Here is a 16723-nt window from a genome sequence, read left to right on the forward strand (position 1 = left end):
ACTGTTTGCAAGTGGTTTTTCCTGTCCACCACCACATAAATGATACAAATCATGATACAACCAGGGTTTCCCATCAATTCTCTATGATATATCGACTGCAAAACTTCTACCTATGTGCATCTGTCTGGCTTGCACAGGCACATAAACACACACTGAAGAAATCAAAACTCAAAACTCCAAATTAACTCTCAATCTTTCAGTGCCTTTAACAGCACAAAGTGCTCATCCCCTGTGAGCAGAGCCCAGAGGGGCAGACGCCTGCTCTCCCACACCCCAGGCAGTGCTGCTCCACACAGTCCCGACACTCCCCACGCACAACGCTGCAGTATGACATTTCACAGCTTCAGAGAGTCAAACCCCAGGTAAGGAGGACCCACAAGGACTCCAAGGTACATCCAGACTCCCCATCCATACTGACGGCTCTCGCATCCTTCACGTTTCCCCAGCTCCTCTCTGCATCCCCTGTGGGTAATCCAGCACGCGGCCTCCAGGAGCCAGCCCCAGATCTCCCCGCTCTGTGACACCAGAGCCCTGGGCTTTTTCTGGACACAAAACCTTTCTCCAATTGTATATGCAAACTGTGGTGAGGTATCAGAAGTGATCCCGATACAAGGACCACCCACATCAGTCTTTGCTATGTCCAATTCAAAACACAAGGTATCCCGATTCTCTTTTAAAGGTCATTGCATTTCGAGGCCCGGGGAGGGGCGGGGCGGGGCGGGGTGGGGGGGAGGGGCTGTTTAAAGGTTTAGATGTTACTTTTCCTACCTTTGTTGTCAGAAAAGATTAAATCATTTTGGCTAAATTCCTGCCCACACCAGCACCCTTTCCCTTCCTTTCACTACTCCACAATCCCAGGAGTCAGCCTAAGCAGGCATGAATCATGGAAAATTTCAAACAAAAAGTAAAAAATTCAGCAAAGTTTAAACAACCAAAAATAGGGTTTTACGATGAGAAGCACTCAACAACCTTAATTACCACAAAATCTACCATCTAAAACTGTAATTTATGAATGAAAATGTCCTTTAAATTAGACATATAGGTAGGGGAAGAGGATGACACTGAACTACAATAAAAACAAAGAACTACGACTCAGTAGATTCACACTCTCATGTTTCTTCTCCTCCTAAAACATTTCTGTAGGAAGTGTAGACTATTCTTCAGTAAAGGCTTACCTAACCATCACTTTGCCTTTTTAGACTTGGAAAAGTTTTCTGAGCTATAAACGGACTCTACAGAAAAAGGGGAGACAGTGAAAAAACTGACTGAATGCTACACTTCAAGTTTTAAAAAAAATAAATAGAAAAATACAAGTATGGAAAGATCCGTTTTACATGATGAGTGTAACACCATAAAATTAGTCCATGTTTACTCAAAACCAAACATAGGATCATCCCAGATCATGAAGCCCTGCAAACATTTTGACAAATATGGTCAGAACTTTAAGCTTATGACTAAACTTAAAACCAGACATTCTTAATTTGTTTCTTCACAAAGCTCTGGTACGTGATTTGTAAATTCCTGTGGATTCGCAACTACAACTAAGTGCTAGCATTTTAGGGTTTCAGTGTCATCATCAGGACCTCAACACCCTAGCCTAGTGTTTTCTCCAGGTTTAAAAAAAAAAAAAAAAAGGGGGGGGGGGGGGGGGAAGCTTAATTCTAAATATTTTCCCTAATGTATCGGTTTTATTTTAAATAATGCTTGGCAAATGTCCAAAGGCTTAGAATTCTAATTGTTATCAGTAGAATCTCTATGCACAATTTAAGTTTGCAAATTAGGTTGCAACGCTAGGAAAAAAACACTCATTAGATTTCAAAAACCTGGAATCTCATGCAGGAATATTACAATGAATGAGGACCAACTACATTGCAAAATCCTGATTCCAGAGAGATTGTAAATGTAAGATGTATGGAGGAGGAACAAGACTTTCAGATTTTTAAAAACAAAAGAAAGGAACAGCCATTGATGGCACACATCTGCAGCCCCACATCAAGAATCTGGGACTAACCTGATGGAGGCTTTAGGAAATCCATGAAAAAGTCTTCAGGCATGACAATAGCAGGAGAGAGTGGAAATTGCACTGATTTCAGGTCAGCTAGGTATCATCCAGCTTACAGCACTATTCACCATTCCCGTCGGCTCTCTGATGTGGCCAGGTTAAGCAACTCTGACAATCTTCCCTCCACAAAAACTTATTTTGAATCATAATAATCCATGCTACCAGCCACATTATCATGTCTACCTCAGCTCTTTCACAGCCATATTCCTCCCCATCGTTCTCTGTTTTGTCCCGCACAGCACCAAGTGCCTGAGGAGCAGCTCAGCACCATACTACATGGGGCAGAGTGCGGAGAAGGGCACTGCCCTCAGTGTGCCTGCCACTCGGCTGTCAGCTCTGGCTTCAGGAACAGGAAAGAGAGGTCTCTCTGGGCTGTTCCGTCAACACTGACATCTTACTCTCACCATTCTTCTAGGTAACTTCCACGTGATCTAGTTATTTGAATGCTGGTTTTAACTGCGTCAATCAGCACATTTGGAAACCACAGACATGTTTTAAAAAAACAGCAGACACTGCCAGAGGAAAAGATTAACACACTATCGGACTGTGAGAGCAGTCACCAAGAGACACCAGACCTTTGAAGACTAATGCTCAGAAGACCCCAGAGACCACTAAAGGCAGGTACGTGCTTCTAGCCTTTGTCTGTTCCAGCCTATCTAGTTCTACTGAACTATTAACTGTGCCAAGTGCATAGAGAGTCAGGCTCAGGTATTTACCAGAACAGCCTTTGCTTTGCCCATAGTCAGCGTTACTTGCCTGCAGCCATGCTGCAGCCTTGGAAGCTCCAGTTCCAGCAGTATTTCAGGGCTCAGTCTGCTGAGCTGCCTCTTCGCTGCTTGCTCCTTACCAATACTGCATGTACCCAAGCCTAATTCAACTCAGTTACAGGTGTTCAGGACAACAGAGACCACCTGCAGAGAGACTACCTGCAGAAATCCCACTGCAAGAAACAAACTGCTTTTACTCCCCATTTTAAATCACTGGAGCATCCACAATCATTTTGGTTTACAAACTGTGCACATCTGGAGACATAGTTTACAGCAGAAAATAAATGTGTAAATGCAGTAGTTCTCTTACATTGTATATTAAAATTAGGAACAATATAATGAAATTAAAAATGTTGCAGTCTCATACTATTCAAGACATAAATGTATTGATTTTCATTCCAAGAAACTCTACTGAACATGTCTCCTTTCCCACATTCTATGCAGCGATCTGACAATATAGCAAACAAACAAAAAAACCCACCTCGGTTACGGAGTAGCACATTTGGTTAAAATGCAACCAAAATTTTCTACTTTCCTTCCCTATAATTTCCAGTGAAGCCTAAAGAGGAAGTGAGCACAATTATTTTATAGCTGCTTCTTTCAAAATGTGCTTTTTCTAAAAGCTGCATAAAAATACACAATTAATTTTCCTCAAAGCAGGAAGAGAGAGTAGTTTGCAAAAACTTTTAATTGATTAGAACTACTCGCTCATCTAAAATACCCACTTATTGGCTTGATGGTGCATTAACTTTGGAACTCCTAATACATGTTTATAGTACAAGACTGCTACAAATATTGCCCTTTTTTTAGGCACAGTTTCAATTGTTCAAAATTAATGACATTTTAGTACGACCATTATTAACCAGATGCCTAATGTAAACAGATTCAAACCTTTTTCTTTGGTGTTTCAGTTGGGGGTGGGGTGGGGTGTGGAGAGGGTGGTTTTGAATCAAAGAGTCACTGAGGAAGACTGCTTAAGTGGAGAAGTTTCTCAGAAGTCTATATGCTTTCAAGAACAAATCCCAATACATCTCCAAACTTTTCCGACATGAGAACAAAGCCCTCTTGAGCATCTGTGAAGGAGCATGAAGAGAAAAAAATACTTCTTCCCAATTGCATTTCTTCCATGAAATTAATCAAACAAAATTTTCAAAGAAAAACTACTGTCAGTCAGGAAAAGCTGATGTCATGGATGTCTTCTTCGTTCTTTTTGTAGGTTCTTGATCTCTCCTATTAGCAAAATCAACTTGCACAAGAAATTTACAATGTCAAGCAATGTTTCACAATGCCATGTCGGTGAAGAAACGGAACCTTTTACCTATTTTTACTACTTGATTTTCCTAATAGGAATTATTGGAAGTTGTTTCGCACTATGGGCATTCACACAAAAAGGTCAGAAATGGAAGTGTATGAGCATCTACTTAATTAACCTCTTAACAGCAGACTTTCTGTTGACTTTGGCATTGCCAGTCAAGATTATTGTTGACCTAGGAGTTGCATCCTGGAATCTGAGAATATTCCACTGCCAAGTTACAGCCTGCTTCATCTACTTGAATATGTATTTATCAATTATATTTTTAGGATTTGTAAGCATGGATCGTTGCCTTCAGCTAATGCACAGTACTAAGATCTACCGCATTCAAGAGCCTGGATTTGCCAAGATGCTATCTGCAGTCGTGTGGACAATGGTCCTCCTTATAACAGTGCCTAACATGGCAATTCCAATAAAAACCGTTGAAGAAAGACCTGGTGTGGGATGCATCGACTTCAAAACAAAATTTGGAAAAGATTGGCACGTGTTTACTAATTTCATATGCACAGCAATATTCCTGAATTTTTCAGCTATGATACTGATTTCCAATTTCCTTGTGGTTAGACAACTCTGCCGAAACAAATACAGCGAGAGTTATGCAAATGTGAAAAAAACCCTCATCAACATAACGCTTGTAACTGCAGGCTACCTGCTATGTTTTGTTCCATACCACATTGTTCGTATCCCCTACACTTTGAGCCAGAACAATACCATAACCAACTGCTCTCTGAAACAAGCTCTCTTTAAAGCTAAAGAATCTACCTTGCTGTTTGCAGTATCAAACCTCTGTTTTGACCCTATTCTGTATTACCATCTCTCCAAATCATTCAGACTGAAATTTACTGAGACGTTTGCAGCACCCAAAGAGGCAAAAGTTTCCACAGACAAAGAGGTACCAGACAGAAGTGAACAGCAAATGCAAAAGTACCGATTCTCCAATACATCAGAAGAGCATGCAATCCGCAGTATGAACAGCCATAATGCAATCGCAAGCATGGCTACCATGGTCAACAACATTCCTGCTGAATCATAAACCCAAGCAGAAGGAAAAAAACTGTGTACTATACCAATCGCTTCGTTATATGTTCACATAGTAGGTCTGAACTAGCAGAATGTTTGATAGTGCCTTTCAGAAATAGGTCCAGGTACCAGTGATGACCTACCAGGGATCAGAACACTTCAGAATACATGTTCAGACAGGCTCAAATATACTTACATGTATTTATGGGAAACACCTGAACTCACCTTTTCTAAGTTAAATATATTAAATGACTTGCTGCAATCAAGTGAAGAGATTATTTAACAGCAATTCTTCAGCTGTGAAGTTTTCATATACACAACTAAACCAAAAGCATTTTAGAGGGCATTATTTACTCCGGAAAGTAGTTTTAAGCTGCACCGATTAAAGATTATTGTACCTGTTTACATCATAGCTCCAGTTTTTATAAATAAATTTGTTGTTCTTGCCAAGTTCTACTGCCTTTCCTTGCTGCTGCTTCAATGAATATCAAAAAAGCTAACGCTATTACAGAAAATTCAAGGAAATTTAAAAATTAAGATGAAGTGTAAGTGTAAATATCCAGTGCATTCTGTTTGCTTGGGTTTTTTTAAATAAAAATTTATAAAACAGCAACTAAATTTATTAATATTCTAGTTTACTATTACTTTCAGAAATAATGCATATGTAGAATAATCAATAATGAAAATTTTAAAATCAATTTGCATGGGCAAAATCCAGCTATCTGGATTAGCTCCATCTGTAAATCAAAAAATATTTCAGAAACAAAACCAAATCAAGTTATCTTTTTTTCTAATCCTTAAAACAGGCAAAGTATGAATAAAACTTTGCACAAGCATTCAAACTCTCCTGAATAGAAATAGCTCACTCTGTATCCTCATAACAACTCACTTGCAATAAATCAGAACCCAAACTCTGTGCAGTAAGAAATTTAAAGCAAAGAAAGCTATTGTTATCACCTCATAATCTCACATGACACTTACTGTATTGAACTTTTTAACAATTTTAAATCCTTTATCATTGTTGTTTAAAAATAATATTAATATCATTCTTGAATAGATGCATTCCAGTTCAAGGCTTGTTCAATATTTGGGCCCTTTTTCCAGCACAGCAGTAAACATGAGAAGTCATCTGAATGAGGGTTTGGGATCTGGAATGCTATTCATGGGGCTTTCTTCAGTTCCCATAAGCCTACAGACAAACACAACAGCAGCAGCCAAAAATCCACGCTAGAAACAGCTAGGAGTGGGTGGGAGGAAATAACACCATTCTGTCCCTTACATTTCACAGCTATTTCTTTCAGATATTTTGGTATTCATCCATCTGTCCAATGACGTATCAAATTTTCTATTTAGCAAACTTTTGTTAGACCCTGAAAGGTGGTGGTTTTATTGCGCTGCCTGTCTCCTTAACCAAGTCATCAGACATCACTATACCTCTTATTACGTTCTTCCAGCTAACCCTTTGGATGAAACAGAGGTGCCCTTGTGCTGCACTAAAGCCACCCTGCAGCGTACAGTGTGTGCACGCTGGCAGCAACAGCACCATGCAAACTGGTCAGGAGCCCCCAGGCAGAGGTCACACAGCCCAACTCTCTTCAGACAATGAACTTCTCTTCCTTTAAATGCTTTGCCAGCACATCAGGCAGGACCGTTACGCATGCAAGTACAAAGGTCACTCACCAGAGGTATAGGGAAATGCGTTGCATATTGCAAATGACGAAGGAGGTCATAATTGGATGGGAAAATCAGTTCTCTCAGTCTTTCCCTCTTGACTGACTTCTCGCTGGTAACTGAAATTCTTCTGTCTAAAGAAGAGTTCACATTCTCACAAGACTCCCCAGGCATCGGAGAAAAAATCTAAGTCATGTAAAACAAACGTTTAAGGTAAGTGTAACCTCTAACTTTCAAAATTCAGCAACTGCATTCAGAGATATGATTTTGTTCTTGCTTACAGTTTCTTTTTAAACACCTGAAGTTTTTTAAAGATAGACAAAGCAAGGGCAATTGTAATCAAGCCTGAATTTTAAGATACATATACACATTATGTCTTCTCTATGCATATCTCCACTGTTATTTAGACAAATTTTAAACTAGCAATATTCAGCCAGATTCAGACTGATCTCCACACTTCTTATGCTGCTGTGACACAGAAACCACGATAAGCTATTCCAGTGATCAAGGGAAAATAATGAAAAGGGTGAAGTGGGAGGTGACAAGAGACATTGTAAGCAGGCATGGATATACTTGAAACCACCAATATGACAGATGTCAGGCAGAAACAGGGGTCCTGATATCCTGCAAGTGGATCTGCACTGATAGGTCTGGGCACAGGAGTCCTTGCGGATGTAGAACAAGGACCAGTCTAAAGGAAAAAACTAGGAGATTCAGGAGTAATGCAGGATCAGGCTAAAAGTAAGGAAAGAAGAGGGGGAAACAGATTTGGAAGACAGAGCCAAAACATAGAACAGTCACTTGAAAAGCAAATGGTATCAATGGGGTTCCTTGATATCAAAAAGTGGATAGCTCTGAATATTTATTCACGCTTAACTGTAATACACAGCACCCTGAACACACTGGGGGCAAGGGGGAGGAGGAGAAGGAGGGAGAAAAGACTGCACATGCAAGTGTGTGTGCAGGGGCACAACTAGGGGAAGCACCGCAAAGCAGTAACTTGTCATACAGCAGAGATACAGAGAAAGGAGGCGATGCACTGACACAGGAGACACAGGGACTGGAAGCCAAAGGACACTGGCTGTGGATGGAAGCAGCAAGGTGGTGCTAGGGGCATGGAGAGACATTCAGTGGCAACAGCAAGCAGCAGGCACAGGCTTCAAAGGCATGCAGAAAATTGAAAGTTAAACCTACTGGAAATTCCGAACCAAAATCTGCCTTAAAGTCACTCTTGTCTACATCATCAAAAATACTAGCGGTTCCTGAGTCAATGCCCATATGTTCCATAATACTATGATCCTAATAATTGCCAGAGAGAAAAACAAGTATCAGTCACATTTTATAGAAGACCCATTTAACTGATCACAGGTAAAACCAAGCACTCCACCTATTTAAGAATTAAGAAAAAAGCACTGACAGTTTTCAGATACTGACTTTTAAATCTTTATGACAAGCCTTAATTCACAAGGTATTTCTCAAGCCTAAATCCACAAAAGCATAGAAAAGGGCAGGAGCCAAAGGGGGAAACAAAACTTTACAGTATATCCCCATGAGCAATTTTGCCCCAGGGACACCTACAGAACAGAAAGCTGACTCTTGTACCTTCCTAAGAGTTATTTCCTACTTTATTGTACCATGAAAGGCAACTTGTAGAAACCCCCTATATTTCGGGGCAACTTTGGCCATGAGACCAACTTAAAAGACATACAAAAGAAATATGAGAGAATGCTTTAGCTGCCCACAGGCACTACATGGACTGTGCAGCAGAACAACAGGCTACGTCTCATCACACGAGTACACACATGGTCCCACAGCCTTGAGTTTAAAATTGTCTTCCTCTTGCACTACTTTTAGAAAAGGTTATGAACTGCTCATCTGATGGAAGGCTCGGCACTGCACCTGTACACATCACGAGGTTTGGTTTCACAATCTCTGATCAGTGGCTGTGCAGCATACACACTGCCAGCAGATGACCACACTGCGCATGGCTCACACCCATGCTGTGCCAACATGCTCCATACCATACAGAAGATGTGGGGCTTACTCCAGGCTCCACATTGACCCCACCTGCTTAAAGTTCTCCCTTCTCTTCACTGAAGCACACCTGCAAGTAATTTTTTCCACTGGTACATTTAGAAGTCTACATTGTGCCTTTTTGTTTGTTTCAAGTTACTTAGCTCACCAGACAACTGTCAGTTCAGTATATTTGCAGCAAAACAGCAATATTTACAGCTATGTACAAGGATGAAGCTAATGGATCACTTTCAATCTTCTCAAAGAGAGAGAAAGAGACAAAGAGACAGATTAAAAACCCTTAATATATCTGAAATATTAATGCTTTGGTAAAAAAAAAAAATATCTACATTTAATGAAACAGAGTACCAAACATGGGAGAAGTAGCATGAAGTGTTACCTCCAGTTTCACATCATGATCCTTAGAATAGTGTTCATCCACAGTTTCCCCATTAGGTGAACGTGGTCTAGTAGTTGCAGTGATGGATAAGTCTCCACGTGATATTAAAGTGCACATGTATGCATCGTGGGAGAAAACATCATGCCGAGTGAATTCGGAAAAAAGCAGCACCAAATTCACAAATTCTATCTTCTCATGATCACTATTTGGGTCAGCTACCCCCCAAAAAAAATAAATAAAATAAAATTAGACCGTAGTTTCAACTTATACATATTTGGGTTTCAGCTATGCAAACTGCAAACACCAGCAAATTAATTTTAACGGCCTACTAAAAATGTCTCGGCCATCCTGCACAGGTTTCTCTTTGTCTCCACAGAACAAACCACTTCCCATCTGATTTATGTGTTTTGGCTTTGCTGGCAGCTCCAGGCACAGGACAGATTTCAGCAGTGGATCCCAGAGCATTCTACCCCATACACATCTGCCCCAGTTGGGTAGGTGTGTGCCAGCAGTTAAGTACAACGTTCAACTGTTTCTAAAAATTAAGAAGAGGGGGGAAAAGGATGAGGACATCCCTTGTGTGAAGAAAAATTAAAGCTGAAGCCTTGGATTATAACAGACTACGCAAGAGTTGTCCTTTCCCCTCAAATTATACTACTATATTAAATGTTACTGTCTTATCTATAGTACTTTCATAATCATAACAGAAAATCTTTTAAAATACTTTCAAAGAACTCAAAATCTCTGCATGCCAGGGTTCCAAGATGTAAACGCAGTAATTAAAGCTTGATAGTTTAGTGTATTTTATCTGTTACACATGCTCATGCACATCAGGAAAAAGTTTATTAAAATAAATACATGTTATTTTTCCAGTGCCAAAGCAAAGCCTAGAGAAATACATCATATAAATTTTTTTTATTAAGTTTTCATTTTTCACAGCTATATTTAAATTGACTTTTTCTGTACCACAGAAAGGTTTGAAACATTGCAGTTAACAGAAAATAAGCTTTATAGCACGCCAGCATTACTGGGCAAAAAAAAACAAACCCTCCAGCTCCTGGACTACCAAATCCAAATCATCAACATTTATTTAAAAGAAAATTATGCTTTACAAGTTCAAATTAGTTCATTATATAACACTATTTCTTTTTAGAAATTCTCACTGCACTGCTGCACAGAAGCTGTAACAGTAAGCCCACCAGCACACCAGTTCAGGGCCAGAACTCTTCCCTGCAGCCCACAGTCCTGCTCACCTGGAGTTGCCTGCCGTACACCAACCCCTCAAAAGTAAGGTGTGCAGACCAGACGCTGTATGGAGCAGCATCAAAAAACCACACCCCTGCTGATGATCTGCCCTCCTTCAAAATACAGCCATTACATGCTTTCCATTTTTGGAGACACAGAAGCTCAACCACCATAAAAACAATACAATACCACAAAACTCATCCAATGCTTGAAAATACTGAGGAATATTTCAAGCAAGGAAAACATTCCCTAGCTGCTCGCTGCTCTCCCTACCCTGCCTTGCAGAGCTACTCAGGTGAAGAAGGACGATACCGTGTTTGAAACAAGCACATCAGAAACATGAATCTAAATAACACAAATAGTTCAGATGGTTTATTAAAAAACAGGGTCACCACTAGCACGAAAATAAAGCACTGCCACTACCTTAGGAGTCTGTAGTAATTTTTTAAAGAAGTTTTGCCTTTTTTGGATGTTGAGAGTTTTCAGCATCATGTTTCAAACCACTGAAAATCCTCTTTATTTTAAAGGCACCAGGGATTAGGGGGAAAAAAAAAAAAAAAAAAAAAGCACTAACCAGCAGTACTTAAGATACTAGAAACACAGGCTACAGTATCAGGCAGTTTTATTAGACCAAGTCATTTCATAGAGCAATCTATGATGAACAAAGATCCTCTTTCCAATCCACCTATTTGTCAGCTAACAGCTTTCAACTTTAACACTTGTGTGTAATTTCCAAGTCAGTCACTTCTAATGTGGATGTGTCAAAAAGAGGCGAGTGTTTGATGTCAAATAACCACAGAGTGTATTTTCCCCAAATCTCTTAACAGCTTAAACAGAAATAAACGTACTTTCTGCCCATTTTCCTTTTGTGAAAGAAAGAAATAAGTATCACAGAAAGATCTTGTAACAAGGCAGGAGATTTCTCAAAAAGTGGTGCATATGAAAATAGAGCAGATAATCACAGGAACTGCAAAAGACCTGCTACAGCAAAACAGTAACTTCAGCAGCCAGATAGCAGACCAGTGGCTTCTGATCTGCTTTGGAATATAAATTAGTTAATACTCACATAATGAGGGAGCTTGTGTATCTAAAAACCTTAGCAGGACATTCTGAAAAACAGGAAGACTGGAACCTGTCAAGGAGGCTGAAGACAGAGATTCCTTTTCATCTAGGACTTCAGATTCACCACATCTCTGCACAGTTAAATAAATTTTTAAAAGCATGTATCTGACACCCAAATGCATATAACATTCCCACAATTTGCATCTGAGGCAACTACACATGTGATTATCTCCTACCTCTTCATAAAATCCAGACTCTCTCTAGAACAACAGGTTTTCCCCATTACCTAGTTTGGTTATTTCTAAGGTGTTTTATTTAATCATTTTGGATTACTTATTGAAAAGGAATGCCTGAGACATGTACCATCATCTGCAACAACATAGTTTCATATAAAAGTAGAAATTTAAAGATATATAACTTCCAAGACCAATGTGAATATGAAAGGCAACTCCTCTTGTTCGCATAAATTACACTAAATATAGTAACAACCAGGGCAAACATCTCTGCTTTGAGTGGATTTTGGTGACAGTGAGGCAGAAACAATACATGAAGCTCCCTTCCCTCTAATGAATAGTTTGTGGTGAGGACCAGACAAAGCAGAGAAGCTTTAGAAAGTGAAAGTCTTTTTACACCTCATAATGTCTGTGTGTCTGTCTGCACAAATGCACAAGTGCTCTCATCTCTCTATCCCCACACCCAGGCTGAACAGACACCACACACCATTTTCCTGGGGACCCTTTTTTCTAGGAAGAAAAGAAAAAAACAAACTAAACAGAACCCCCATCCAGTAAAAACTGCCTGCCAGGCATTGCAGGGATGCAGGTGAGGCCAAGGCAGCGGTGCTCCAGCTATGGGGAGGTACCACTGGTCCAGAAAGCTGCTTCAAGGCTGCAGTGAACACACTGCCTCAGATAATCCTCACTACAGAGCAAATTTAGTATTACTGAAGTTTCAAGAAGTGTCAGCTCATGCAAGCTGGAGTAGGATCCTTTCCCACAACACTTTATGCCGAAGACACTAGTGTCCTGCTTCTCCAGCGAAATGCTGCATTTCCTCTGAAAAAAATGGAGTTCTACAGAATGCAAGATTTAAAGTTACACTCAAATTTTGCCTCAAAACAGATCTTAGTTTTGGAAACTTCCCAGGCTCTCCCACCAACTGAACAGCTCTGCCTCACTGGCCAAACCCACACCCCTCTTTTTAAGGCACTCCAGTTACTGTGGTACCCCTTTATTTCTTTATTTGGGCAAGTAGTTCACAGAAGTAAAATATTTCAGACAAAACAGACACAAATCAGCTAACATAGACCATTTTGAGTTTGGATGCAGTTTCTTTGTATTTTAAATAGAAGGCTTTTTCATTTAAAATTTATCTAGAATTTAAAAGCTGTATATTGATGAAAAAAAAATCCCCAGTGCTCCAAATGGCATCAAACTTACTTGTTTTGTAATGAGTAGAGATTAAAGCGATGTTTCCTTAGAAATATCTTATTTTTAAGCATACTGTTCACACTATTCTAGAAGTAGAAACAACTTACTTCTGCTTCAATTTCTGCTTGCCTCTTCTCCAGGAGTTTGGCTACAGCCATGGCCCTGTGCTTACCAGACCTTTTACAGCTCACAGCCCATTCACAAAGCAGCGTCACCACAGCTTCGTCGTTTGGGGCTACCTGTTCAGTGCAAGAACAAAGACAGAAAACTCTTTCACCCACACAGCCAACAGGCTTATTTTTGAGCAAACAGCTTGCAGCAACCAGTGTTCTGGGGGATGAAGACAAAAGCCGAGTTTTGTTCTTTAGTACTGACAGATGCACACATTTGCTTTATCCGTAGTGTTTTGAAATGAAATATAATCTGGAAGCCAAAGAGGGAAAATTCAGTTTTCACACTGCTGATGCTTGAATCAAAAATTTCCTTTATCATAACCTTGCTTCACAAAAACAGAAAAGGGTGATCTGCTTTATGAGCAAGAGAAACAGGAAAAGCACGCCACACAGAGCCTCTCAACCCAATTAACCACACAGAATTTACGCTTTCCCTACGTTAATTCTTCCAAACCTCCTCCACCTGTTTCCAGATCATTACTTGCATCCCACTGACACATTAAAAAAAAAAACAAACCCCACCTCTAATCTCTAAATGTCTATCCATCAAATAACCAAGGTCAAAAAATTCCCAAAAAGCTCAATTTACTTCTGACCTAACACAGAGATTTTGAAGAAACAGTACATGTCTTTAGAAAATCTGTATTTACGGAATAGCAGTGGGATATAATATGCTTATATCTATTGACTGTTCATCCAATCTCTGTTTACACTAACCACCCACATTTTGGAAGTAATTTTTTCTTGTGCAGTACTGAACTGGATCTGCTGAACTTCCTCGCTCCTGCCCAAGCTGGCGCCTGTCTCCGAATGCTTACATAAGACCAACCTGCAAATTAAGCAGATGTGATTTTTCTTCATTCTCCAAGATTAGTGGAAACTACAGTTACAAGTAAACATTAGAAGGGCTAGAGTCAAGCACAGCACCCTCAGAAAGCAAGCCTGGAACCTGTCAAGGTTACTTTTTTGAGAGTGATTAGGAATTACAGACCCACAAGCATGAAAGTTACTGCTTCAAAGCCATCCCAATTGTCCTCCTCAAAAATTACAAAAAACCCAGTGCTTATGCTAAACAAGGCTGGTGTGTATGTGCACACGTGTCACACACAGAAGCTTCCTGTAAACACACTTCAAGGTGACAGAGAGCCAGTGATACTAGATGACTAGGGGCAGCGGGAGTGGAGGGAAGAGGGGAAAATGTTTTTCTCTCACCTAAATGAAGTGACATGGTAACATCACCACTGCTATGGTTAGATGCAGCCAGCTAACAACAGAGTATGGATACTATGTACTTTTGAAGGCAATGCAGAAACCTGAAAGACTCTGATCTTCACACTGACTTCTTTCCCTTTCTACTAACAAGAGAAACCATGCCAACAAAAAAAAACCCCAAGCGTTTCCCAAGCAGGAGACACCAACTCAGAGGTTGGGCGCAGCATGTCAGGTCACCCATTCGCTGAAGCTGCGCCCGCACTGCATCACACCCTGCGGCATCCCAGGGACAGCACCACAGGGCCTCCTCACCCTCGCTCACAGGGAATGGTGCCTCTCGCAGAATGGCTGAGCAGCTTATCTTCTCAAACAAGGCGCACGTGATGCTTCTACAACATAAGCCCTCCAGAAAAGTGACGATGGAAAGCCCTGAAGAGATGAGGCAATGGGGCACTAATGCTGAAGGTCAGAGCTCATTGTGCTGGGGCAAACACAGAGAGCAAAATCCTGGCAAGAGAGATTTAAAGAAAGGCTTACATGGGGTACTTCTGAAGGAAAAAATGGTTGTAAGTGTCCCTACCTGGTTTTGTTGTGGCATAAAGAAAAGTGCTTAGGCTGTTTGGGAAATGTCAAATTGCAGAAGAAAAAAGCCAATTTTTTTCCCTTCAATTATCTTCCTCCTGAGAGCAATGAGGGTGCTTTTCCTCCAAGGAATATGCACACTGTACAAACGTTGCCAGCACGCAGACACTGAGGTATACATATGCATGTGCACATGTATATGTATCTCCTTCAGACACTGCCTGAGGTACTAAGCCAAGAATATGAGCCTGTTACTCAGCTGTCCTCAGAGCCATGCTCAACTATACTAAGCACTGAAAAGCAAAACTGCCAAAGCCTGCAGTCAGTGAGCTAACCACTTCCACTGCTGCTGCTCCTGCTGCTCAAGGGAACAGATGTTTAAGCCCTATGACAAATGTGAGAACAGCCCAAAGTTAAACTCCTGTCACCATATACAAGAGTACACACAAACAAAATTCAAACCTAATTTATGTGCCCATGTTTTGGGAGTCCTAGTGAGTATCACTTGCAACTTCATACCTGTGTCACTTACCTCTGACCACTACAGACACCAGACTTGGCAGGGCCTACCTTGCCTCCACTGCTGAGCCCTCCAGTCCCCGAAACCCATCACTCTGTTTAGTAAAATGGGAGCACCGTGCTGCAGCAAGCAAGCCCACAGAACAGGCATATCACAGAAGTCAGTCATACGAGACCAGCCTGCTCAGGGTGGGCTCCCATGTGGGCCACAGCCAGTGCACCCCCAGGTTACAACGCCAGATGCCAGAAGGCCATAGACACTCATCATCAGACATGCTCTCTGCACTTAAGAGGTTGTCATTAACAAGGTATCTTATTTAAATTGCACACACAACTGTTACGGTCAAGGGCTAGGGCTTACTTAACCAAGCACATTTCTTTCATGTTTTGGTTGTTTGTTTTACAGTCTTTTATGAAACTCATTGACAATAAGCAGATCAGATTGTGGTCAACAGCAAATTGCGTATTTAGAGTTTTAGGTATTAAACCAGCACGTGTTAACTGTCAGGGTTTTTTGGTTTTTAAACTAAAGATTGCATAAATTACTTCTATGATACCCCAAAGAAAAGAGAAAACCCAGGGCAAGCTGACCTTTTTCTGTTAAAGCTGAATGTTATTTCAGTTATGTCAAGAAATATTATGGGAATCTTACTTTTGAACAGCACTTCCATGTGTAGCACTGTATTAAAATTCTCTTAAAAGGGAAGAATAAAGGACAAACATTTGTGCAACTCACAAGAAAGTAGCATGAAATTATACTGGTCAGGACAGCACTGAGGTCTACATAAATTAAACTTCAGGAGATTTCACAGAATGACTGATCTGCTTGCTTCAAGCAGCTTTTTTTCAAGGGACAATCTGTTTTTTTCAGGTGGGGGTGGTGGAGGTGGTGTTAAAATTAAACAACTAGAAAGAGACAGCTCTACAGTTATGAAAATGCAGACAGTTAATTCTCTTTTTAAACAAGTCATCTGCTAACACTGTGATATTTATTAGTGTAAAAATATAACTCCCCAATTCTGTGCCTATAAAAAGCAGAATTACATTCTCAGAGATGTAAGAATCCAGCATCACCACAAATCAAACACCTAGAAGTGATTGTGAACCTTAAAAAACACAGTGTTGATTCTGCAGTTTCACATATATGCAGAACGTAACCTCTTTTGAAAGGAAAAAAAGCCTACCATAAATACTTAAACCATCAAAGGTGCTTATCCGCCTAAGAATTTCAATCACACTACTTTTAAGTGCATAA

General features: G+C 40.4%; 2 protein-coding genes across 15 annotated transcripts in view; one reads left to right on the forward strand and one right to left on the reverse strand.

Annotated features, from left to right (window-relative positions):
- Positions 1-16723, reverse strand: part of MED12L (mediator complex subunit 12L) — a 150577-nt gene that overhangs the window by 106910 nt on the left and 26944 nt on the right. For 8 of the 13 annotated variants that reach the window (XR_008749407.1, XR_008749406.1, XM_055817186.1 and 5 more), the window contains 5 exons: positions 13090-13221; positions 11557-11683; positions 9246-9460; positions 8027-8131; positions 6842-7018 (listed from right to left, as the gene is read on the reverse strand). The exons of 1 other annotated variant lie outside the window; for it this stretch is intronic. Coding sequence is in view for 10 of the 12 variants with exons in the window: in XM_055817186.1 (XP_055673161.1) it covers positions 6842-7018; positions 8027-8131; positions 9246-9460; positions 11557-11683; positions 13090-13221 (756 nt within the window). In the remaining 2 variants the exon portion in view is untranslated. The remainder of the gene's footprint in view (positions 1-6841; positions 7019-8026; positions 8132-9245; positions 9461-11556; positions 11684-13089; positions 13222-16723) is intronic. 4 more of the 13 variants (XM_055817190.1, XM_055817191.1, XM_055817193.1 and 1 more) reach the window with 3 other exon arrangements.
- On the forward strand, positions 1793-5611 carry GPR171 (G protein-coupled receptor 171). 2 transcript variants are annotated; one of them, XM_055817196.1, is made up of 2 exons: positions 1793-2683; positions 4411-5611. In XM_055817196.1, exons 1-2 carry the CDS (start codon positions 2650-2652, stop codon positions 5172-5174), a joined length of 798 nt encoding a protein of 265 aa, XP_055673171.1. In that variant the 5' UTR covers positions 1793-2649; the 3' UTR covers positions 5175-5611. The 2 variants fall into 2 exon arrangements, with proteins under 2 accessions (XP_055673171.1, XP_005233815.2); XM_005233758.4 differs by having other exon boundaries at positions 1798-2683; positions 4046-5611.

This window comes from Falco peregrinus, chromosome 12 (assembly GCF_023634155.1).
Source record: "Falco peregrinus isolate bFalPer1 chromosome 12, bFalPer1.pri, whole genome shotgun sequence".
Classification (NCBI taxonomy): domain Eukaryota; kingdom Metazoa; phylum Chordata; class Aves; order Falconiformes; family Falconidae; genus Falco; species Falco peregrinus.